Here is a 26,562-nt window from a genome sequence, read left to right as displayed (position 1 = left end):
CCTCCCCCAGCACTTCACCCAAGGTTTAACCCAGAAGAAGGTTCTGCAGGACCCGGGGTCTGGTCAGTACTTTGTGGTGGACATGCCTGTCCAGGTGAAGACCAAGACCTTCTTTGACCCAGAGACGAGGAAGTACGTCCAGCTGAATGTCCGTCAGCCAGGCCAGGGAGGCTCTCTGTCTCAGCCCCAGCGACAGTGTTATCCCCAGTCCCAACCCCAAACATATCCCCCATACACCCAGCCCCAGGCTCCTCCAGCCAGCCGGCCCTATGTGCTCTACCAGGGATACCCCCAGAGATACCAGCCCATATCATCCCTGCCCACTCACAGGTCTCTCTCTGGAATGTCTGCCATGGTGTCTCCCACCCAGGGCCCACAGCCCACAGAGGAGAGTCAGGGTTGGGCAGAGGAGGGAGAGAGACAGGGAGAGGGCTGGAGCAGCCAGTGTTACGAAGGAGAGGAGGAGATAATTGAGAGAGAGACATATGGACAGAGCTACAGTCAAGAGCAGACACCTTACATGGACACAGCTCATGACACACACACTGTCCATGACACACACGCTGCGTATGACACACACAACCAGCTGGACAAAGGAGCAGTGGACGGTGATGACACTAACTCCGCCCCCCACCGTGATATCATCACCATGAGCGAGCTGGAGGACTTTGCTATGGATTCTGGTGACTGGTGACACTGATTGACAGCTATTGTTTCACAAGTCCTGTTAGGGTCGTGTTCATTAGGCACCAAACAGAAGGAAATGGACTGAAATTTTTCGGTTACGTGCCCTGATAATGAACACAGCCCTGGTCTCTCTAGAGCAGCGGTTCAAGCATCAAAGAGACTTATAAAGGCTGAATAGCATTTCATGTAATTGAATAAACAGCTGTGTTTTAAAGAGTTTGATTGCATTTACATGCACAAATACAGATTTCACAGAAGCCCCAATACATAGTTATAAGAACAAATCAAATGAAAAAAAATCCACATGCTTCGTAGACAACAGGTGTAGACTAACAGTGAAATGCTTACTTACGGGTCCTTTTCCAACAACGCAGAGTTAAAGATTGGATACTAAATCAAATAAAATAATTGTCTGGCCATAAAAATAAATAGAATAAACTAGGCAACCGGATAGATGATAGATAGTAGCCGCAGTATGTGTGTGTGTGTGTGTGTGTGTGTGTGTGTGTGTGTGTGTGTGTGTGTGTGTGTGTGTGTGTGTGTGTGTGTGTGTGTGTGTGTGTGTGTGTGTGTGTGTGTGTGTGTGTGTGTGTGTGTGTGTGTGTGTGTGTGCGAGTGAAGCGATGTGGCTTTACATGTGACTTATTTAAGATCTTTGTCTGCTGAAATGGACTATTTTGTTTCGTTTTCTTTCGAAAATGATCCCTCTTCTGAGACATTTTGTAAAGCTCGCTATTACATTGCTGATGTTGATCATTTTTGTCGCTTTGTGGTGGAATTATGAATTAGATGAAAGGCTATTTATTATCAACTGTTTCACAGAAATGTTTACCATTCCATATTTTGAATGTGATATGCTGTCTAGGATATTCTCGTGGTGCATTTGATCGATATGTCATGGTCACCGAGAACGCTTACTAATATCAGTGAATAAGAATACAACACAATAGATATCTACAGTATTTTAACCGTTTTCGAGGCTGATAGTATTTCTGGGGATGCCGTTGAACAGGTTGTAGAACAGTGAAGTTCTCATTAGCTACATCTGTTACCGGTGTAAACATCAAATGGATTTTGGATTATGATTTAGACCTCAGTTTGGTTGGTGTGCATGAAATATTGTCAAACAATGTGGTGCCGGGTTCTGCAACCAGGTCTCATTAGAATATGTCAGAATAGTGGCATATGGGGAATTGAACCATTATACTGTAGGTCACCTAAACTGAAAGGCCTATGCAAAGTGAACACAAAGCTTGTATTTATGCAAATATGCAGCCACATTGTGTAGATGTGAACACTGATTTCAATATGAACGTTTAGCAGATTTGATTTCAATACATAGATCCACATTTCTGAAGTGAGAAATGTGTACAGGGTTTCTCCCTTGCTGTGAATAATATAGTGTGGCTTATTAACAAAAGGACAATGTATCACTTTGTATTAACTTTCTTTGTCAGTATTTTGGATGTATTTCAGAGGCGCTTTGTAAAGAAGCAAATAAACAAATGATGTGTTAGTTGTTGTTTTTTGTTTTTGTTGTTGACTAAATGAGTTCTCTGATAATGAACTCAGTAGCTGACTAAGATACCACCTAGTGGACGTGATAAGTACATAACCGCGATCTTCTCCATTCCTCTTCACCTTCAGTATAATAGTCGATTTGGAGTCCCGAGCCTTCATAATCACACTTTTTGTAGCCTTTTCAGGACACTGTCCTCCCACATAGCCTGCAAAAGGCTCCAGTCATTTCTTATGGTGCATTTATGTTCATTTATGTACAGTTGAAGTTGGAAGTTTACATACACCTCACATACAGCCAAATATACTTAAACTCAGTTTTTCACAATTCCTGACATTTAACGTGAGTAAGAATTCCCTGTCTTAGGTCAGATAGGATCACCACTTTATTTTAAGAATGTGAAATGGCAGAATAATAGTAGAGAGAATGATTTATTTCAGCTTTTATTTATTTCATCACATTCCCAGTGGGTCAGAAGTTTACATACACTCAATTAGTATTTGGTAGCATTGCCTTTAAATTGTTTAACTTGGGTCAAACGTTTCGGGTAGCCTTCCACAAGCTTCCCACAATAAGTTAGGTGAATTTTGGCCCATTCCTCCAGACAGAGCTTGGTGTAACTGAGTCAGGTTTGTAGGCCTCCTTGCACGCACGTGCTTTTTCAGTTCTGCCCACTAATTTTCTATAGGATTGAGGTCAGAGCTTTGTGATGACCACTCCAATACCTTGACTTTGTAGTCCTTAAGCCATTTTGCCACAACTTTGGAAGTATGCTTGGGGTCAAAGTCCATTTGGAAGACCCATTTGGGACCAAGCTTTAACTTCCTGACTGATGTCTTGAGATGCTGCTTCAATTATATCAACATAATTGTCCTCCCTCATGATGTCATCTATTTTGTGAAGTGCACCAGTCCCTCCTGCAGCAAAGCACAACATGATGCTGCCACCCCCGTGCTTCACGGTTGGAATGGTGTCTTCAGCTTGCAAGCATACCCATTTTTCCTCCAAACGGCCAAACAGTTCTATTTTTGTTTCATCAGACCAGAGGACATTTTTCCAAAAAGTACAATCTTTGTCCCCATGTGCAGTTGTAAACCGTAGTCTGGCTTTTTTTTATGGTGGTTTTGGAGCAGTGGCTTCTTCCTTGCTGAGCGATCTTTGAGGTTATGTTGATATAGAACTCGTTTTACTGTGGATATAGATACTTTTGTACCTATTTCCTCCAGCATCTTCACAAGGTCCTTTGCTGTTGTTCTGGGATTGATTTGCACTTTTCGCACCAAAGTACGTTCATCTCTAGGAGACAGAACACGTCTCCTTCCCGAGCGGTATGACAGCTGAGTGGTCCCATGGTGTTTATACGTGTGTACAATTATTTGTACAGATGAATGTGGTACCTTCAGGCATTTGGAAATTGCTCCCAATGATCAACCAGACTTGTGGAGGTCTAGCCTATCAGAAGCTTCTAAAGCCATGACGTCATTTTCTGGAATTTCCCAAGCTGTTGAAAGGCACAGTCAACTTAGTGTATGTAAACTTCTGACCCACTGGAATTGGGATACAGTGAATTAGAAGTGAAATATTCTGTCTGTAAACAATTGCTGGAAAAATGTCTTGTGTCATGCACAAAGTAGATGTCCTAACCGACTTGCCAAAACTATAGTTTGTTAACAAGAAATGTGTGGAGTGGTTGAAAAATGAGTTTTAATGACTCCAACCTAAGTGTATGTAAACTTCAGACTTCAACTGTATGTATCCCTAAACCTAGGGATACATATCACTGATGAAATGCCCTCATACTGAGATGCACCCTATGCTCTGACTTTGATCATTGATCTAAAGCCTAAACTTTTAAAAAATACATACATTTTCATTTATTTATTTATCTAGGCAAGTCAGTTAAGAACAACTTCTTATTTACAGTGGCGGGGGAACAGGGGGAACAGTGGGTTAATTGCCTTGTTCAGGGGCAGAACGACAGATGTTTACCTTGTCAGCTCGGGGATTTAATCCAGCAACTTTTCGGTTACTGGCCCAACGCTCTAACCACTAGGCAACCCCGATCTATGAGATATCATTTTTTTTATTTTATGTATCAAATAAATCTATTTTTCAAGGGAGAACATTTTGAAAGAATGTTTCTAATTTAACCTTTATTTAGGTTAAATAACATCCCATTGAGTTTAGGAGACCTGGCCTAGACGGTCATGTTGATGGCTTTGGGGCTCCTGAGTGGTGCAGCAGTCTAAGGCACTGCATCTCAGTGGAAGAGGCATCACTACAGTACCTGGTTCAAATCCAGGCTGCATCACATCTGGCCGTGATTGGGACTACCACAGGGCGGTGCACAATTGGCCCAGTTTTGTCCGGGTTTCGCTGAGGTAAGCTATCATTGTAAATAAAAATGTGTTATTAACTGACTTGCCTAGTATAATATAATGAGCCACCTCTGGGTCTGATATGAGACAGGAGTCTGGTCCAGAGCAGAGAGCTGGTCCTGGTCCTCTCCATGCTGAGTCAGGTGCCTCCCTGTGGTTGTGTCGCTGTCAGCAGCCTGTGGTTACAACTGGCAGACGTCTGATGAACAAATGCATTACTCTGCTGAGTTAAAATATGCTATGCTGGCATAACCTCCATCAGAGATGAGTCTAACAGATCTAATTGATTGGCTTATCGATAATTTCTAATGCAGGAATTAAAAGCAGGGATGATGACGGTGGAGGTTCAGTATCTTCTCTGAATACTGTCTGCACTGTCTCTCTCTGCCGTTGTATAGAAGCTAGCATAGCCCTATAAACACAGATCTAGGATCAGCTTTAATGCACCCCCCCCTTGTTCGTTAGCATTAGGGAGGAAAAACATGACCTCAGATCAGTTTCCAGGGTAAACTTCATCCTGCTGCTTGTCTCTCAGTGTGAAGAGTCCAGGACATCTCCCTCTTTCTGCAGCACAGTTATGTTTCCATTACTGCAACAATAGAAGTCCATTAACATGGCTGTGTAGAAGAGAGTTAAAATGCCTGTCCTCCATATTCACTCTTTCTGTTTCTGGCTGCCCTCCAGTTAATTTAATACAACAATGCTCCACAAAACTGCTGCAGGACTTATTTTAGGTGACAGAGAATTATCACAGATGCCACATGCACAGCGGGGATGTCAATAGCAACTTGACTTGTTTATGGGATATTAAAGCAGTGAATTATGGGTGCCATACAAAACTTAAATGATCGGAACCATTATAACCCCCGAATCTTTTGTTTTTGTTAATGATTAAATTCCAAATCTACTGTATTCAATTTGGAGAGATTTAAATGTGTTGTCTGAATCTTTTGTGTGAGTTTTAGACCGTATGTCAATGTCAGCCGCATATATAATAAATGTTCCATTTTGGGAAGCAGTGTACATTTCTTATAATAAGTATTGTTATAATACGTATACACTATATAAGTATTGTTATAATAACTATACACAATATTATCATTAGCTGCCATGTCATTGGATTTTTGGAACTCATACATTTACATATTACTATATTAGGAGATGATTAATCAAGTAATCCTTGATTCGGCTTGATTGGATAATATATATATATATATATACACATACACACACACACACACACACACACACACACACACACACACACACACACACACACACACACACACACACACACACACACACACACACACACACACACACACACACACACACGCAGTGCTGTGAAAAAGTATTTGCCCCTTGTCTGATTTTCTATATTTTTAATATTGAATGTTATCAGATCTTCAACCAAAACTTAATATTAGATAAAGGGAACCTGAGTTTACAAATAACAAGAAAAATGTATACTTATTCTATTCATTGAATTAACAAAGTTTTGCAACACCCAATTCCCTTGTGTGAAAAAGTCATTGCCCCTGAAACTCAATAATTGGTTGTGCCACAACTAAATGCTTCCTGTAGTTGTTCTCTCACATCACTGTAGAGGAATTTTGGCCCATTCTTGCATGCAGAACTGCTTTAACTCAGCGACGTTTTCAAGCATGAAATGCTCTTTTCAAGTCCTGCCGCAACATCTCAATTGAGATTAGGTCTGGAGTAACACAATCATTCTGGGAAATAATTTCCCTTTATCAGTAAATTAGTCAGTCATACAAAAATCATTCCATTCAATCACTTACTATTTTCTAAATCCTAAAATGGTGTTCCCAGAACTTGCATGTAGTTCCCAGAACTATGTAAGTTATACCTGAATACCTAATATGAATACTACCTGAATACTTACAGACAACGTTGCCGACAGGGTCTCTCTACCCCTGCCAGAGTTGTAGCATCTCCAGTCTCTCCCTACAGAGGCGCCTTGTGCTCCTCGCCCTCTGCCTCTTACCCTTCCTCTACCTCCTCCTCGACCTCGTCCTTGACCTCCACGGTATCCTCTTCCTCCTCCTCCTCCTCCAGCAAAAAAACAACAACTGTGCAGCTTGTAGTTTGGCACCAGTCTTGTATGTCTTCGACTTGATCTGTCTTTCTGCATGTGTGTTGTGAGGTTTGACATCAGCGAGGTTCTTTGTCTCCCACCCAATGCATGTAGTGGTCTTCCTTGGCATGGCACAGCAGGCTGACATATGGTTCTTGGTCAGGGGTCAGACCAGGATGCTGGAGGAAGCTCTTCTCCATTCGTTCCTGATAGTCCTCAAAGCTCTCATCGGCCTTCATCATGGTGGAATGTATTTTCTGCCCGTCTGTGTCCTTTGGATATGTTGTCTTTACATGATCAAACACAGAAGTAAGTTGGTCAGCACGGTTGGCTCTGACTGCATCACTGTTCCGGCCTCCCTTACGCTGGTTCCACTTGAACTGCAAACACCGACACAGTATTTCCTCAATTTCACGGGTGGTCTGGTTATCCATGGCAATGATTGCTCTCACCTCCTTCTTCAAACTTCACAGCATCTTTCGTGGGGTCATTCCATGCTGTCCAATCTTCTGTCTGACACACAGTACCCCTTTACCAAATGTCTTTGCCATCACTTTACTGGGTCCTTTGGTTGACAAATCTGGGTCTTCATATCTACTTGTACTTTTCCCCACGATTACTTACAAATTATACATGATCAATTTGCATTACTCTAGTCATAACGCAATCATTCTGGGAACTAATTTCCCTTTTCCCGTTAAATTAGTCGATCATACAAAAATCATTCCACTCAATCACTTACTATTCTCTAAATCCTAAAATGATGTTCCCAGAACTGCCATATAGTTCCCAGAACTATGTAAGTAATCCCTGAAAACCTACAGACAACGTTGACGATGGGGTCTCTCTACCCCCCACCTAGTCCCCTTTTGGGACTCTGGATCCTATTCTAAGCTTCTCAAACCAGTTTTTTTGAAGTTGACTTACTGAAATTCACTTGTCAGTCTTTCCAGGTTTCGCAGATGATGTGTTTTCTCCCGGGCAGCCCACAGTGAGTATCTGGTCTGAGTGCGTCCTCGTCGTCTTTGGTCAGACGGGAATTTCCCTTGAACGCCTTCATATGGAATGCGTCACCGGTGTTCCCTCACAGACCCTCACTGCCGAGCTCCACAGGTAGAATCAATTATCTAGTTTGTGACGCCAAATTGTCATGGAAATGACCACCTAAGGACTCAAAGTCAAAGTTAAATGAACGGATCTTTACTATCACGGCCGGAGAGGTTACAACAAACGTAATACTCAAAGTACAAGTCTGTCAGAAGCTCTGAAGGGATGCTCTCCCTTCAGCACTCGTAATACTACGAGGCATCTCTGCTCTCAGGGTGCAATAGGCCGAGCACTCAACATGCTCGGCACTGACACAGATGACTTGGCTGAAAGAAATTGATAATAGGAAGACTGTTGGAACTGTTTTGTTTAGACTTCAGTGCAGCTTTTGATATCATTGATTATAACCTATTTCTGAAAAAAACGTAGATGTTATGGATTTGCATCCTCTGCCTTAATATGGATTGAGAGATACCTATCTAATAAAACACAGAGGGTTTTCGTTAATGGAAGCCTCTCTCGTGTAAATTCAGTTGAGTGTGTTGTACCGCAAGGCAGCCGGCTAGGGCCATTATTGTTTTTCTGTTTTTACAAATGACCTTCCACTGACCTTGAATAAAGCCTGTGTGTCTACAGTGCCTTGCGAAAGTATTCGGCCCCATTGAACTTTGCAACCTTTTGCCACATTTCAGGCTTCAAACATAAAGATATAAAACTGTATTTTTTTGTGAAGAATCAACAACAAGTGGGACACAATCATGAAGTGGAACGACATTTATTGGATATTTCAAACTTTTTGAACAAATCAAAAACTGAAAAATTGCAACTGAAGACAGACCATTTTTATGCGTTACGCGCTTCAGCACTCGATGGTCCCGTTCTGTGAGCCGTTGTTGCTCCTAAACAATTCCACATCAAAATAACAGCACTTACAGTTGACCGGGTCAGCTCTAGCAGGGCAGAAATTTGACGAACCTATGACGGTGCCACATTGAAAATCACTGAACTCTTCAGTAAGGCCATTCTACTGCCAATGTTTGTCTATGGCGATTGCATGGCTGTGTGTTCGATTTTATACACCTGTCAGAAACAGGTGTGGCTGAAATAGCCAAATCCACTCATTTTAAGGGGTGTTCACATACTTTTAAATATATATATTTGTATATATTATACAGTACCAGTCAAAAGTTTGGACACACCTACTCATTGCAGGGGTTTTCTTTATTTTTACAATTCTCTACATTGTAGAATAATGGTAAAGACCACAAAACTATGAAATAACACAAATGGAATCATGTAGTAACCAAAAAAGTGCTAAACAAAATATATTTTATATTTGAGATTCTTCAAGCAGCCACCCTTTGCCTTGATGACAGCTTTGCACACTCATGGTATTCTCTGAACCAGCGTCATGAGGTTGTCACCTGGAATGATTTCAATTAACAGGTTAATTTGTTAATTAAAAGTTAATTTGTGGAATTTCTTTCCTCCTAAATGCACTTGTGTTGTGACAAGGTAGGGGTGGTATACAGAATATAGCCCTATTTGGTAAAAGACCAAGTCCATATTATGGCAAGAACAGCTGAAATAAGCTTTACTTTAAGACATGAAGGTCAGTCAATACGGAATATTCAACAACTTTGAAAGTTTCTTCAAGTGCAGTCGCAAAAACCATCAAGCGCTATGATTAAACTGGCTCTCATGAGGACTGCCACAGGAAAGGAAGACACAGAGTTACCTCTGCTGCAGAGGATGAGTTCATTACAGTTACCAGCCTCAGAAATTGCAGCCCAAATAAATGTTTCAGAGTTCAAGTAACAGACTCATCAAAACATTAACTGTTCAGAGGAGACTGCGTGAATCAGTTCTTCATGGTCAAATTGCTGCAAAGAAACCACAAATAAAGGACACCAATAAGAAGAAGAGACTTGGTTGGATCAAGAAACATGAGCAATGGACATTAGACCGGTAAAATTTGTCCTTTGGTCTGATGAGTCCAAATTTGAGATCTTTGGTTCTAACCGCCGTGTCTTTGTGAGATGCAGAGTAGGTGAACGGATTATCTCTGCATGTGTGGTTCCCACCATGAAGCATGGAGGAGGTGGTGTGATGGTGTGGGGGTGCTTTGCTGGTGACACTGTCTGTGATTTATTTAGAATTCAAGGCACACTTAACCAGAATGGCTACCACAGCATTCTGCAGTGATACGCCATCCCATCTGGTTTGCACTTAGTGGGACTATCATGTGTTTTTCAACAGGACAATGACTCAACACACCTCCAGGCAGTGTAAGGGCTATTTGACCAAGGAGAGTGATGGAGTGCTGCATCAGATGACCTGGCCTCCACAATCACCCGACCTCAACCCAATTGAGATGGTTTGGGATGAGTTGAACCGCAGAGTGAAGGAAAAGCAGCCAACAAGTGCTCAGCATATGTGGGAACTCCTTCAAGACTGTTGGAAAAGCATTCCAGGTGAATCTGGTTGAGAGAATGCCAAAAGTGTACAAAGCCGTTGTCAAGGCAAAGGGTGACTACTTTTAAGAATCTACATTATTTAAAGAAGGATTTGTTTTACACTTTTTTTGTTTACTACATGATTCCCTATGTGTTATTTTATAGTTTTGATGTCTTCACTATTAATATATAATGTAGAAAATTGTAAAAATAAAGAAAAACCCTTGAATGAGTATGTGTGTCCAAACTTTTGACTGGTACTGTATATATATATTTATTTATATTCTGAAAAAGAAAACAATACTGGCGTAAATCAAAAATACAAACAATTTGTTGAACTTGCCTTTCCTCACTATACGAACCTGGCCAAGATTTCAATGTTACATGAGTGGTTTGGAAAACTCAATCACTAAATAATGGTCAAACGTTTTAGATAGAAGCATCGCAATTTACTCCGATTTTAGAGTATAATCATGCAAACTCAAACTACATTATGCACGGCTATTTGTTTCGTGGAAGATTTTGCTGGTCTTGTTTCTTAAAGAGTGATAGAACAAAATAACCCATAAAGATAGAAGAAGAAGAAGAAGAAGAAGAAGAAGAAGAAGAAGAAGAAGAAGAAGAAGAAGAAGAAGAAGAAGAAGAAGAAGAAGAAGAAGAAGAAGAAGCCTCCACAGATCATGAGTGGTCTTGCTGACACACTAACAATATAACCCAGTGACGCAAAGCTTCAATGAAGTCTTCACTTTATAACAGTAGAACTCGATGACTCAAAGATCCAATTAAGTCTTCACTTTATTCATATATATGAACTATGCACAGCATGCAGAACATTTCATTGCGAAAGACGTGAGCGATAGAGAAGAGAGAGGAGGACAGATGAATAAAGAGAGATAAACAAAAAGAAGATACAGGGAGAAATATAGAGACAAATAGATAAGAGAACAAGAGAAATAGAGGGAGAGAAAGAAAGAGGAAGAGAGAGTATAAAATAGTGTGAGTGCTCGAGCCAGGACTTCTGACATTATCTCCCTCCTCCATGTCACCGGGGTGTCTCCCTCATCATTAATTATTAACCCAGTACTTTGTGGTAATACATAATTCACCATCAATTATTCATGCTAATGTGTGTGTAGTTGACTTAATTGTGTTATTGATTATCAAAAGTAATTTCCTGAAAATCCTCAAGGACTCAAATTGAATCAGCCTAAATCCTGGTCTCTGTGTACTCTCTTCTTCCTGCGATTAAGTTTTCTCAATCTGATTGGTTTATGTCTTATTAGCCGATCTGGTGAAAGACAACACAGAAAAGAGGTTTAAATTAATAAATCAACTATCACTGATGAACCATGAAGGAGCCTCTGGGTTTAAAGGCCCATCGTTTTGTAAATATACATTTTAGTGTTAATAAATAGCATGTATCATGTTTAATGGGCTATTGTAACCTGGCGATGCGTCTCGAGCGAGAGAGAGAGAGAGAGAGAGAGAGGAGGTTATGAGTGGTGTTCTCTAGTTTCTCCAGCTTTAAGGGAAACTGATGAATAATGGATAGGAGCAGATGGCCGTGGCGGTAGGCAACAGGAGAGACTACATCTTTAATTGTTTTAGAGAACATGTCACAACAGGACTAAAGTGATCCAGGGTCGGCTAACGCTAGTAATGCCGCAGACGTGCTAACAGACTGCTATTAGCAAAAGCCCTGATATCAACACCACTGTTGTGTCATCATATCTGTTAGCCTACCCTGTTAACGTAGCCAAGGGACCACAGAGCAACATTAGCTTCAACCGTGGCACTTTAACATCGATGTGAAAGCAAATACGTTGATTCATGTACACTGCCACTGTCAGTTAAACGAGACATAAATAAATCAGTAGTTAGCGTTCTCTCTAGCCGCTGGCTTAAAAACCTGAACACGGATGACCATGACTCCAGTGAAAACTATAGAAGTGTCAATATTTCACATTGTGTTTTTACATGTGTTTTAAAAAAAAAGAGGAACATAAAATGTTACATTGTCTGGTGATTTTCTGTAGCACAATACCCTAATACACAGGGGAGAGCGTGTAGCCAAGATGAGAGAGAAGGGGAAATGCCTCAGATTCACATTATTAGCCAGGGTGGTAGTCGCCATCACACACAGTTGATTCAGAGTCCATGTAGAGTCCATGAGCTACGTACAGTACGTGTGCTTATAAGGGGACCGCAACGGCCCCACGATATTCAGCAATATTCACCCACAATAAATAAATCACAGTCATACAATATCTTGACAGTTGAATCCATAGAGTATGATATCTGGGTAGACACTCCTCTCCCTGCTCCAGTAGTAATAGGACTAGGTCCATAGTTGTGCTTTAGGAGGAGTAGGTAGAAGGAGAGTAGTTGTAACAGGAGGCACATTCACACCACAGTAGTTTTAAGTCCCAGTCCTTCCGTCTGTACATCCACACTGTCTGCACGTCTGTCTCCTCTGGGCAGCGACAAAGACACACTCACTTTTTCTCCAGTGGTTCCTTGGGGCAGAGGGGGTGTTTGTCAGACCCGGTACCCTGAGTCGGGGTCTTGGAGCCTGGGCTGGGAGCCTCGTCTCTGGAGCCTCTCCCCACGGCTCCAGAGACTCCCAACCCTGATCCAGATACTACTCCCAGGGCAGGGCCCATCCCGGGCCTCGTCAACCCAGCACCAGACACCCCAAGCACCGACATGCCTCCTACTCCAGTCCCATGCCCGTGGCCGGCCCCCAGCAGGTTGGCTGACTGTAGCACGGCCTCGGAGTGCTCCCGGGCCTTCATCCTCAGGGCCGCCACACTGGCCGTACGGTTGCCCTGACAACCATAGGGGGGCAAGAAGGACAGGCCCATGGGGTCAGGAACACAGCATGAGCACAGACCACCTCCTGGTAAGACACACACACAGGGTCAGGATATTGTTTTACAGTAGAGTATGTCCATCATCACTACCCTTCTTCTCTAACCATCAAGTGTGTTAGTCATGTTAACTGTTAGCTGTGCTAACTTACCCTTCATTGTGGCAACATGTGACAGAGCCTGGGCATAGGTGGCTGAGTTCAGGAGTGTTCCTGGTAGACAGGAGGGGAAGAACGGACCACCAGGACCCACCGCTCGGTTTATACTGGAGGGAGAGAGAGGAGGGAGGTTAGTTTAAAATGACTCCGAGAGGAGATAAGAGATTATGGTTATCCTGCAACTGAAGGAAAGTGAAGAGGAGTAGGGAGGGGAAGAGGAGTGAGAGGAGGGGAAGAGGAGTGGGTTAGCATTTGTGGTGACTTAATCACATTTGGAAGGTCCGAAGTAAACAACAAGCAAATAGGGGCTGGTCTGAGCCTTCAGCACAGACAGCTGTACACTCAGCACCCTGCTTTTCAGCACCACATAACAGTGGACAGCGGCTTTATTGTTACTGGCCACTGGGAGAGAGGGATTTAAGCACAGTGGACTGTTGCTAAATCAGGATCCCAAATTGGAGACATTCAGCATCACATGACAATGGACTGCTTCAACATCACTGGCCAATGGGAAAAGAAGAGGCCTAACTCTGGAGGGGAAGCCTCCCCACAAACTCTATGCTAGACTATACAGCCAATCCCGTCTTCATGCACCTATGTCCTTGTCCCTGTTCTCTTACCTCTGCTGCATCTCCAAAGGTTCCTTCTGTTTCCTGCTCTGATCCACAGGAGACTGGGAGTTCAGACTCCTGGACGGAGGAGTGCCTCCCTCGTTCATCTGCTCCTTCCCTCCGTCAGGGTCTGTACTCCCTCTCTCTGTCTTTCTCCACTTGGCCCTGCGATTCTGGAACCACACCTAAACAGGAGAGGAGAGGAAGTAAAAAACTCACTGTTGCGCCATGCAATCTCTCTCCCGTGTACAATCTAAAGTAGTCCAAAGAATACCTGCTATTGTGATGTATATTGACATGTTACAAACCCAGACCAGCATCTTTGTAGTTATGCACACAGGAGCAGAAGGTAAGATTCAGTTGGTCAGAAAACAGACAGATTTTATGAACCATGTCTCATTACCGAAATATGGACAGGGTCTATTGTGTCTTGTCATCAAATCCATCAAAAGGATATGTCATTTTTGGATCATGATAATATAAAGATGTCGCTGTGTGTGTGTGTGTGTGTGTGTGTGTGTGTGTGTGTGTGTGTGTGTGTGTGTGTGTGTGTGTGTGTGTGTGTGTGTGTGTGTGTGTGTGTGTGTGTGTGTGTGTGTGTGTGTGTGTGTGTGTGTCAGACCGAAGCTCTCTGCCTGAGTGACTTTGCACTGCGACTTCTCCCAAACTTCACCCACCCATAGTCTCCAGCCCGCCACATACTGCCAACTTCTATATCCTAATTGAAAGAAGGTCATTGCCTATAACAACATTTAATTGAGCAATTTTTCATTCTCATATTTTAATGACTTCCCACTGACAGTCAGGGCGCTTTAGAGAGAGAGCTGTGATGAAGTCGTTTATTCCCCTATTTAGTGATTGTTTGACAACATCAGATTCGATTAAGACTGCACTCCCACACGCATTAATCATGATGTGTGTGAATGGAATGGGGTGGAGCAACTGTGCGGGACAGAACAGTCACCATTGTGCAAAAGCCTTAGGTACAAGGACGTCAACAACCAAAAAAACGATTCCCATTCAGTCAATGTACGAAAAAAAGGACAACAGTTTAGTTTAGTGTCAGGACAACAATACCGCGGCGTGTTGTGATTGTGAGGCAGGCTATCTCACCCCTGCACCTTACAGCTAAAGAGTCGTGATCCCGTCTCTCTGAATGGCTGGTAATTTGCTACATTAATCTCCATTTGGCACCTGCTTTAAGGAGGGGGAAACCCATTGACACGATACAATAAAGACGGGCCAACAACACTACAACAGAAAGGACATTTATTTTCTAATAATAATGTAAGTTTAATATCCCTGCATGCTGCAGCCGATTCATGTTCAGATTTAATAATAGGAATGCTGTAATCGGATTAGACCGGAATAATTTGTTTACAATCCCTAATTTACAGCTCGGGATTCCATTATCCCGCGCGCTGTCGGCTTTAAGCAATAGTAAGATGACCCAGGGGAAGCAAAGCCTAACTATTATATTTCCTACAATTAGATCTGCGCTCACAACAAAACCCAAAAGCAAATCTGGAATGCAGGAAATTACATACAGGACACACTGAATTGAATTACAACTGGCCAAGTTTATAACCACACATATGTGGAGGGTAGGGCAGTTATAAATTGCCCCAAAAATAATAATAACAATGCGAAGGGGTGGGTGTGTGTGAGCGCGTATTTGATGCTGTCTTAACATTTCTATCTACTGCCCTCTTTAAAAGCATCCCTCTTTCTTGTATTTTTTCTTCTTCTGAGCTGCGGAAATGGACGCACATGTATGATGTGTTTTTTTTTATGTACCTTTGTTTTGAGACGCGGACAAATTAGTGAAGAACATTATCACTGGTTAATTATGAATGACCGATTAATCAACCTGATCTAATATTCACCATTATGTTGATGTTATTAAAGAGCATCGGGAGAATGACAGAGTGCCTTAATTTACCCTCCTCTCTCTGGTCAAACGTGCTCTCAGAGCCCACTGCCTCATTCCGGTGTGTGCGTGAGCGTGCGTGTTCACCTGGACACGCGCCTCCGTCAGGTTGATCTTCATGGCCAGTTCCTCGCGCGTGAAAACATCCGGGTAGTGAGTCTGCGCGAAGACAGCTTCCAAAGCTTCCAACTGAGAACGAGAGAAATGTGAGATTAAGAGTTTTAAAGTGATGTGAGTTTATTATTCACGACACTACACACAATGGTATATTTATGTGGGTGTGTTGGTTTTCGAACGAAATATACAAAAGATGCCTGTTTTGATAAGTGCCCTAGCCTACTTTCAGAAGCGATAGGCATATATATTGGCCTGTGAATAGCGTAACTAGGCAACAAAATGCTATTAACTAGAATAAGTGCAAGTAATACGGAAGTGATAGGCTACATTTTATTATTACGGCGGAAATAATGAGAAGCATCATTATAATAATCGTTAATAATAATCAACAATATTATGGAAATATGTGGCCTACATTTGTATAAACTAGCTAGCCTAATGCATAGTTTTGCTCACATAAGATTAAATTCGTTATAACCAATGTACAGAGTGATATTTTTAAGCAGTCCAGAGTTTTGTAATTGATTGCTACCTGTTGTAGAGTAAATGTTGTCCTATTTCTACGTTGTTTTCTCCGCAGAAAGCCGTCATCAAAATCACCTGCTGAGGCATGGTTGGCAAACCCGTTGGTGTTCACTGAAAACATAAATCATCGAAGAAATTTTTCAATAAAAACACTTGTTTAGAGAAATAAATGGAATACATTTGTGTTTGTTTTCAGTCTAAACCTGACATAGAAACACTTTGCAACGAACACATCGAAACGAAGGGATCAAGCAGCAGTTCATTTTTTCGGATGTCAGTAAATAGGATGGCCCATTGAAACGGACTATAATCTGCTTGTATATTCCTCTTATTAGAGCCATGAAACATTGATGTCCCGGTCTGAGAGGCATGACACCCAACATCTGTGGCCGCAGACGGGACAACACACCCGCCTCAGCCCCGGGGCTAACACACACACACACACACACACACACACACACACACACACACACACACACACACACACACACACACACACACACACACACACACACACACACACACACACACACACACACACACACACACACACACACTTTAAACTAGGGTGGGTTCATAAAACAAACAAAAATACGCTATTAAAGCATGCTTTTTCAAAAACAAGTATAATCTTAAAAGGCAAGCAAAAACTCGCGACAACCGCTAAAAACATTTATGGAACATGCAGTAATATATTTATATATATATAAATACTATACAACTGTTAACTTGATATAGCTGTGATATATATATATATATATAGTATCACAGCTATATCAAGTTAACAGTTGTATAGTATTTTACATGAAATGATGCTAACACATAAATACACACATACTTTATTTACCACAGTTAAAAAAGTGGATACAAATATGTTATTCAGATGTTTACAGTTTTCATGAGTCATAACCCTTAAACCACTCTTCTTACAGCAAATTCCGAGGTAGCGTCAAGCTGCAAATATTTGAACTCAATTGCAAGGAAATAGAAGTTATAGGATGTAGCCTACATTTATTATTTCCAAATCAAAACTGTCAACACATTCTAGCGCATCTATGGAGAAGCGGTCCCAAAAGTTGCAGTATTAGGCTATGGTCTACTTACACGTATTAGTCCGACAGCATTCTCCATCCAGCTGAGGGGGACAATGAAAGTAAAACATGATGGGTTTTATGGGCTTTGTTTATCTATGGAGCTGTGTACGAAAGCCCGATGTCACTGAGAAATCTGAAAAGAAATCAAATCATTTCAGTCGCAAATCAGAGGATAACGAGTCAAGATGTGTCCAAGCAGTCTGCATCAATGTTTGACAGTGGAACGGGCCAAAATACAACCATTGTAAGCCTAATCAGTGTAATTATTACAATGTTCATATTAATGACAAAATAGAAGGAAAAAACTCAGCAAAACTCCCTACTCTTCCCCCGAAATTAACGAACAATAAGTAGTTTGCGTAACAAACCAAATTACTAGGCTATAAAACACTGGAATAAAACATGAAATAGCATGCAATGTGCTCACACCAAAGTTATTAGCGGAGATTAATCCTCATCAAAATTGTCCATAAGGATGGGACAGGGCAGCGCTCACCAAATATTATACAGAGACACATCAGAAATAATGCTTAGATGTCTCTTGCAATTTTTAAAAACAAATGATAGTAAATTGTATGAAACGCGTAGCCTGTCTATGATAGAATATTCCATCTGTCTGTCATACCTGCTGTGTATTTGTCTTGTGCTGGTCCAGGGCGCGAGGAGGAGAGGATGCTGAGGACGCGAAGAGTTTCCTGTATGTCTGAGGGACCGGCAAATCCACTTTAACAGTCACTATCTCTCTCTACAACCTCTCTTACTCACTCCCCTCTTTCCCCCACACCATCCCTATCTGAGTGTATCTACTCTGCCTTTCTCTCTCTCTGGGAGTGTCCAGATGTCTTCGGCGAGTTGAGGCTTTCAGCTCTTGCTGCCTTTAGAATCTCACGCTTAATTGGTTCTAATCGGATTACCGCGGCTTTGTCTTCTCACTGTGAGTGGGACCTCTTTCCCCCCCTCACTCTCTCTCCATGTGTGTGAGAGAAACATAAACTCTCCCAGGTATCTGAGAATTCAAATATTTTCCCCTGCAGATTATTCCGCTGTTATGTCAGTGGTTATTCCCTGACCATAAACACACACACACACACACACACACACACACACACACACACACACACACACACACACACACACACACACACACACACACACACACACACACACACACACACTTTATTTGGTTGCTTCTATATTAAAAATCTAAGATGACTTCTGTTGGGTTTGAGATTGACTGCCAGGCCGTTAATTGCTCCTTCGGTGGGTTACCGGGTCCACTTTACAACGGGCTGCGCATATCATAACATTCACAATGGCCAGAATTTTGATTTTCTTCACAGCAAGGGGTCCCACGATTTATATCGCTTCCACGGATAAACGATATACCACGGGACCATTTCAATTAGTTTTAAAGCGCATCTGGGACATCACAGCACAGACGCTGGAGTCTCCATGGAGAGACGAAATGAGGCTCCAAACTGCACCTGAAATTTGAAAGAGGAGGGTGGGATTGGATCAACGCACATAAGGTGGAGAAGCCGGTCTAATGGCAGGTAATTGGGTCTGTAATATCGTTACAGTCGGGTAATGGGCAGTTACGGCCCATGCGCTATTAAGTGCATCCCCTGTGTGCAGCATTTATTATATTAAAAGGGGGAATAATAATGATATTTTGGTTATTAAATGCATGTAATTAATTTATGCACTGCTGAAAATAAAGTTGTTATTACGACTTTCGACTAAAGGGAAGGAGAAAATTGAAATCAAGTGTATTACTCTTAGAATTGTTTTTTCTAATAGTATAGAGCTATTTAATATATATGTGTGTGTGTGTCAGTAACGACCCTCTTTATCATGTGAAGTCTGTCAGTGTAAACTGCAGCTTTCCCCCAGTCACTTACTTACAGTAGGGCTCAAACACAACAATAGCGTTATCTGGCAAAGAGTACGCTATTTAGCCCCTCTGAACATCATTTGCGAACTGAGTGCCAAACGATTTTACATGTAGAATCGCGTGGAAAAAATGTCGGCAGTCAGATGTCAAGGCCGACAGCAAGCAGGTGGTCCCTAAAACACAGCGTGCTAGATGATTGGCGGCTGAAGAATGCTAGAACCACGTTCAATGTGATGTGCGCAAGCCAAGGATACTGTGAGTTTCCCTGCGTTTATAAGCCCATGTTTTACATACCCAGACTCAGATCAACTCCTGGATACCATTTTAATGTCTCCGGACATTGACAATCTGGACATCTGAAGGAAACTAGTGGTAGTTCTGGGAGCCAATGCTAACTAGCATTAGGGCAAAGACTGGAAGACTATTCCACGTTGTTAACTTGTTCTAGAACCCAGGAGCAAAAAAGTAGAAAATAATTGACTAACTTCATATGATTTTATGGTCATGAATAGAACATATTTCAATCAGTATGGTTATTAGCATAACTCTCACTCTCAAAAATAGAAACGCAACAATTTCAAACATTACACTGAGTTAGTTCATATAGGTAAATCAGTCAGTATCTGGTGTGAACACCATTAGCCTCATGTAGCGCAACACACCTTCGCATAGGGTTGAACAGCTTGTTGATTGTTGATTAATGGCACTTCAATGGGACTCAGAATCTCACCACAGTAGCACTTTGTATTCAAATTGACATTGATAAAATGCAACTGTGTTCGTTGTCCGCAGTTTATGCCTGCCCATACCATAACCCCACCGCCACCATGGAGAACTCTGTTCAAGGATTACCGCAGACAACATTGGCATCAGCAAACCGCTTGCTCACACAACACCATACTCACTGTCTGTCATCTGCTTGGTACAGTTGAAACCGGGATTCATCCGTGAAGAGCACACTTCTCCACGAGCACGCACTTGAGCTTCCCTTTCTGGTTACACTTTACCCATGGTCTGCGGGTGTGAGTCCAGTACTGCCAAATTCTCTAAAATGACATTGAAGCGGCTTATGGTAGAGAAATGAACATTCAATTCTCTGGCAACAGCTCTGGTGGACATTCCTGCAGTCAGCATGCCAATGGCAAACTCCCGCAAAACTTGACATCTGTTGCATTGTGTTGTGTAACAAATGTTGTGATCTGCAGTTTAGTGACCTTTTATTGTAATCAGCACAAGGTACCCCTGTGTAATGATCATGCTGTTTAATCAGCGTCTTAAAATGCCAAACCTATCAGAGGGATGGATTATCTTGGCAAAGGAGAAATGCTCAGTAACAGGGATGTAATCAAATTTGAGCACCAAATTTGAGAGAAATAAGCTATTTGTGCGTATGAAAACTTCTGGGGTCTTTTATTTCAGTTCATGAAACATGGGACCAACACTTTACATGTTGCATTTATGTTTTTGTTCAGCATAGTTGCGCAAGTCTACTTATTGTTTTCGGAATTGGGCCATAGGTTTTTGCCAAACTTCATTTGGTACACAGGAAAAACTATGCTCCAAAAGAAAATCCTAAAGTAAAGTATAATAGTGCATGCTTTTAATTATTTGAGCTCAAAAGAACTAAAGCGGTCAATTTGATTCCATTTTGGACAAATCAATATATTTCTCCCATGTATGCCGACACGGAAAAAAAAGCTGCGTGTAGTGTTTCTACCGTTGATAGTCAAAATGCACTGTTCATAATAACTAATATAGGTTAATAGTGGTTGGGTAAAGTCATTGCTCAGCGGTTGTAAAAGGCAGGTGTGATTGAAGAAAGCCCCTGTGAGCTGCTACTGCTCATGAGTGTCGTAGAAAGGGGGATGAATTGATTTGAAAAGAAAAGCTATTTTGAAAGATAAATTATGAATAAATATTTTAAACAAGAGTATAAGTATGTGGTTGGAATTATACAATTAGAAAAACATAGGGATCTCCATAGACTTAGAAACAAATAAATACACTATTCACTAGATTTCATGGATGATTTATTCCTTCATTATGAAATGCAGTCATGTTTTGTGTCTATAAAGCTGGCATCTACACACTTCTATCTACACAACTGACAGATACAGCAACCTGGACTCTGGTGTAGACAAAACAGAGCAAATGTAAATCCGGGACACTGCAATTGGTATGATATGTTATGTTTTGTATTGGTATGTATTAATTTGTGGATGTCCATCATCCATTTCATATGGTATGTTATGAATTACAATTCGTAGGATGTATTAAAGTTGCTAATTAGCTAAAATGCTAAAGTTGTCCGTGATAATATTAGAACACGCAACCTTTGGGCTGCTATTTTTTGTGTTACACACTCACCCAACTTTAGTTTTGGCCTTAATTAACCTTCTGTTTTATGTAACCATCCCAAACAAAACTAATCACACTAATTTGCTTGTCCCGGATTTACGTTTACTATGTTACGTCTAGCCTATGAGACCATGCTGGGTATAGAGCACAGGCGGCCAGTGGCACCTTAATTGGGGAGGACGGGCTCATACTAATGGCTGGAACTGAATCAACGGAATGGTATCAAGCACATCAAAAACATGGTTTCCATGTGGTTGACACCATTCCACTCACTCCATTCCGGCCATTATTATGAGCTGTCCTCCCCTCAGCAGCTTCTTGTGGTATTGAGGTAGATCAGGTTTGATTACGATGTCAGTTATTACAATGTCATAATATTTCACCACAATCTTCCCTTGGTTTTAGAAAATCAAGTTGTTCAACAGCCTTAAAAAACAGGAAAAATCAAGTCGTTACATCTTGGGTCGATACAAGAGAAGATAGTATAGGAGAGCATTTCAATTGACCTCTCCCCTTGATACTCCCAAGGAAATGAATGAATGAACGCATAAACTTTTGTTTCAATATTCATTCTTCCAAAGAGCAGCACAAATATTCATCTTGGAATATTTCAAAATCCGACAACATAGCAATGTATAATACCACAAATATCCATTGTATTACTAATATACACTGAGTGTACAAAACATTTGTGGACACCTGCTCTTCCCATGACAGACTGATCAAGTGAAAACAATGATCCCTTATTGATGTCACCTGTTAAATCCACTTCAAATCAATGTAGATGAATGGGAGGAGACAAAAATGTTTAAGCCTCAAGACAATTGTGACATGGATTGTGTGTGTGCCATTCAGAGGGTGAATGGGCAAGACAAAATATTGAAGTGCTTTTGAACGCGGTATGTTAGTAGGTGCCGGGAGCACCAGCAACGCTGCTGGGTTGTTTATGCTCAACAGTTTCCTGTGTGTATCAAGAATGATCCACCACCCAAAGGATATCCAGCCAATGGCAGGCCAGTGGTCTAAAATGGGTCACAGATGAAAGAGGACAAAGGAAGGTTGACACGAATTGTGCAGAGCAACAGACGGGCGGGAAACAGTTAGTCAACTGACAGTCCAGTACAACATTGGATCCAAAGACCAATAAAATAATGCACAACTCGTCGTACATTGACACAAATTGGGTAGAACAGCCGACAACCTTACAGAGTTGCGGCTGCAGTGGGCTCAGGAACAAAAAACACTGGGTACTGGAGAATTGGAAAACATTGCATGGTTTGATGAATCCAGTTCCTGCCATTTAATGCTGACGGGAGGACTAGGGTATGGAGAAAACAACGAGTACGTGCATCCATTACGCCACGTGTCAACATTGCACACAATGGGCCCATTGGTAAAAGTGGAGCAACATTTCAGGACATCTGAATCAGGGGTATCCATTTTCAAATAGATTTTCTTCGGCACGATAATTTTATTTATTTATTTATTTTTATTTCACCTTTATTTAACCAGGTAGGCAAGTTGAGAACAAGTTGTCATTTACAATTGCGACCTGGCCAAGATAAAGCAAAGCAGTTCAACAGATACAACGACACAGAGTTACACATGGAGTAAAACAAACATACAGTCAATAATACAGTATAAACAAGTCTATATACGAAGTGAGCAAATGAGGTGAGAAGGGAGGTAAAGGCAAAAAAGGCCATGGTGGCAGAGTAAATACAATATAGCAAGTAAAACACTTGAATGGTAGATTTGCAATGGAAGAACGTGCAAAGTAGAAATAAAAATAATGGGGTGCAAAGGAGCTAAATAAATAAATAAATAAATAAAATACCGTAGGGAAAGAGGTAGTTGTTTGGGCTAAATTATAGGTGGGCTATGTACAGGTGCAGTAATCTGTGAGCTGCTCTGACAGTTGGTGCTTAAAGCTAGTGAGGGAGATAAGTGTTTCCAGTTTCAGAGATTTTTGTAGTTCGTTCCAGTCATTGGCAGCAGAGAACTGGAAGGAGAGGCGGCCAAAGAAAGAATTGGTTTTGGGGGTGACTAGAGAGATATCTACCTTTGACTCATTCCTCTCTGCCTCCTCCTTTCCACTCCTCTCCTCTTTTGACCTCACCCTCTCACCTTCCCCCCCTACTCACAAGGCAGGCAATACGCTCGACCTCATCTTTACTAGATGCTGTTCTTCCACTAACCTCATTGCAACTCCCCTCCAAGTCTCCGACCACTACCTTGTATCCTTTTCCCTCTCGCTCTCATCCAACACTTCCCACACTGCCCCTACTCGGATGGTATCGCGCCGTCCCAACCTTCGCTCTCTCTCCCCCGCTACTCTCTCCTCTTCCATCCTATCATCTCTTCCCTCTGCTCAAACCTTCTCCAACCTATCTCCTGATTCTGCCTCCTCAACCCTCCTCTCCTCCCTTTCTGCATCCTTAGACTCTCTATGTCCCCTATCCTCCAGGCCGGCTCGGTCCTCCCCTCCCGCTCCGTGGCTCGACGACTCATTGCGAGCTCACAGAACAGGGCTCCGGGCAGCCGAGCGGAAATGGAGGAAAACTCGCCTCCCTGCGGACCTGGCATCCTTTCACTCCCTCCTCTCTACATTTTCCTCCTCTGTCTCTGCTGCTAAAGCCACTTTCTACCACTCTAAATTCCAAGCATCTGCCTCTAACCCTAGGAAGCTCTTTGCCACCTTCTCCTCCCTCCTGAATCCTCCCCCCTCCCTCTCTGCAGATGACTTCGTGAACCATTTTGAAAAGTAGGTCGACGACATCCGATCCTCGTTTGCTAAGTCAAACGACACCGCTGGTTCTGCTCACACTGCCCTACCCTGTGCTCTGACCTCTTTCTCCCCTCTCTCTCCAGATGAAATCTCGCGTCTTGTGACGGCCGGCCGCCCAACAACCTGCCCGCTTGACCCTATCCCCTCCTCTCTTCTCCAGACCATTTCCGGAGACCTTCTCCCTTACCTCACCCCGCTCATCAACTCATCCCTGACCGCTGGCTACGTCCTTTCCGTCTTCAAGAGAGCGAGACTTGCACCCCTTCTGAAAAAACCTACACTCGATCCCTCTTATGTCAACAACTACAGACCAGTATCCCTTCTTTCTTTTCTCTCCAAAACTCTTGAACGTGCCGTCCTTGGCCAGCTCTCCTGCTATCTCTCTCAGAATGACCTTCTTGATCCAAATCAGTCAGGTTTCAAGACTAGTCATTCAACTGAGACTGCTCTTCTCTGTATCACGGAGGCGCTACGCACTGCTAAAGCTAACTCTCTCTCCTCTGCTCTCATCCTTCTAGACCTATCGGCTGCCTTCGATACTGTGAACCATCAGATCCTCCTCTCCACCCTCTCCGAGTTGGGCATCTCCGGCGCGGCCCACGCTTGGATTGCGTCCTACCTGACAGGTCGCTCCTACCAGGTGGCGTGGCGAGAATCTGTCTCCTCACCACGCGCTCTCACCACTGGTGTCCCCCAGGGCTCTGTTCTAGGCCCTCTCCTATTCTCGCTATACACCAAGTCACTTGGCTCTGGCATAAACTCACATGGTCTCTCCTATCATTGCTATGCAGACGACACACAATTAATCTTCTCCTTTCCCCCTTCTGATGACCAGGTGGCGAATCGCATCTCTGCATGTCTGGCAGACATATCAGTGTGGATGACGGATCACCACCTCAAGCTGAACCTCGGCAAGACGGAGCTGCTCTTCCTCCCGGGGAAGGACTGCCCATTCCATGATCTCGCCATCACGGTTGACAACTCCATTGTGTCCTCCTCCCAGAGCGCTAAGAACCTTGGCGTGATCCTGGACAACACCCTGTCGTTCTCAACTAACATCACGGCGGTGGCCCGTTCCTGTAGGTTCATGCTCTACAACATCCGCAGAGTACGACCCTGCCTCACACAGGAAGCGGCGCAGGTCCTAATCCAGGCACTTGTCATCTCCCGTCTGGATTACTGCAACTCGCTGTTGGCTGGGCTCCCTGCCTGTGCCATTAAACCCCTACAACTCATCCAGAACGCCGCAGCCCGTCTGGTGTTCAACCTTCCCAAGTTCTCTCACGTCACCCCGCTCCTCCGCTCTCTCCACTGGCTTCCAGTTGAAGCTCGCATCCGCTACAAGACCATGGTGCTTGCCTACGGAGCTGTGAGGGGAACGGCACCTCAGTACCTCCAAGCTCTGATCAGGCCCTACACCCAAACAAGGGCACTGCATTCATCCACCTCTGGCCTGCTCGCCTCCCTACCACTGAAGAAGTACAGTTCCCGCTCAGCCCAGTCAAAACTGTTCGCTGCACTGGCCCCCAATGGTGGAACAAACTCCCTCCCGACGCCAGGACAGCGGAGTCAATCACCACCTTCCGGAGACACCTGAAACCCCACCTCTTTAAGGAATACCTAGGATAGGATAAAGTAATCCTTCTCACCCCCCCCCCTTAAAAGATTTAGATGCACTATTGTAAAGTGGCTGTTCCACTGGATGTCATAAGGTGAATGCACCAATTTGTAAGTCGCTCTGGATAAGAGCGTCTGCTAAATGACTTAAATGTAAATGTAATGTAAGATATACCTGCTGGAGCGTGTGCTTCAGGTGGGAGATGCTATGGTGACCAGCGAGCTGAGATAAGGGGGGACTTTACCTAGCAGGGTCTTGTAGATGACATGGAGCCAGTGGGTTTGGCGACGAGTATGAAGCGAGGGCCAGCCAACGAGAGCGTACAGGTCGCAATGGTGGGTAGTATATGGGGCTTTGGTGACAAAACGTATTCAAATCAAATCAAATCAAATCAAATTTTATTTGTCACATACA

At 42.8% G+C, this 26,562-nt stretch overlaps 1 protein-coding gene across 1 annotated transcript; it reads right to left on the bottom strand.

Annotated features, from left to right (window-relative positions):
* Nucleotides 1-10,962: 10,962 nt before the first annotated feature.
* Nucleotides 10,963-17,680, bottom strand: drgx (dorsal root ganglia homeobox). The gene is made up of 6 exons (XM_035754660.2): nt 17,501-17,680; nt 16,404-16,507; nt 15,842-15,943; nt 13,834-14,009; nt 13,208-13,320; nt 10,963-13,084 (listed from the first exon to the last, which is right to left on the bottom strand). Exons 1-6 carry the CDS (start codon nt 17,556-17,558, stop codon nt 12,681-12,683), a joined length of 957 nt encoding a protein of 318 aa, XP_035610553.1. The 5' UTR covers nt 17,559-17,680; the 3' UTR covers nt 10,963-12,680.
* Between the last annotated feature and the right edge of the window lie 8,882 nt (nt 17,681-26,562).

Source organism: Oncorhynchus keta, chromosome 36 (assembly GCF_023373465.1).
Source record: "Oncorhynchus keta strain PuntledgeMale-10-30-2019 chromosome 36, Oket_V2, whole genome shotgun sequence".
Lineage (NCBI taxonomy): Eukaryota > Metazoa > Chordata > Actinopteri > Salmoniformes > Salmonidae > Oncorhynchus > Oncorhynchus keta.
Note: the sequence above shows the minus strand (reverse complement) of the source record. Positions and strands in the feature narration are given on the sequence as shown.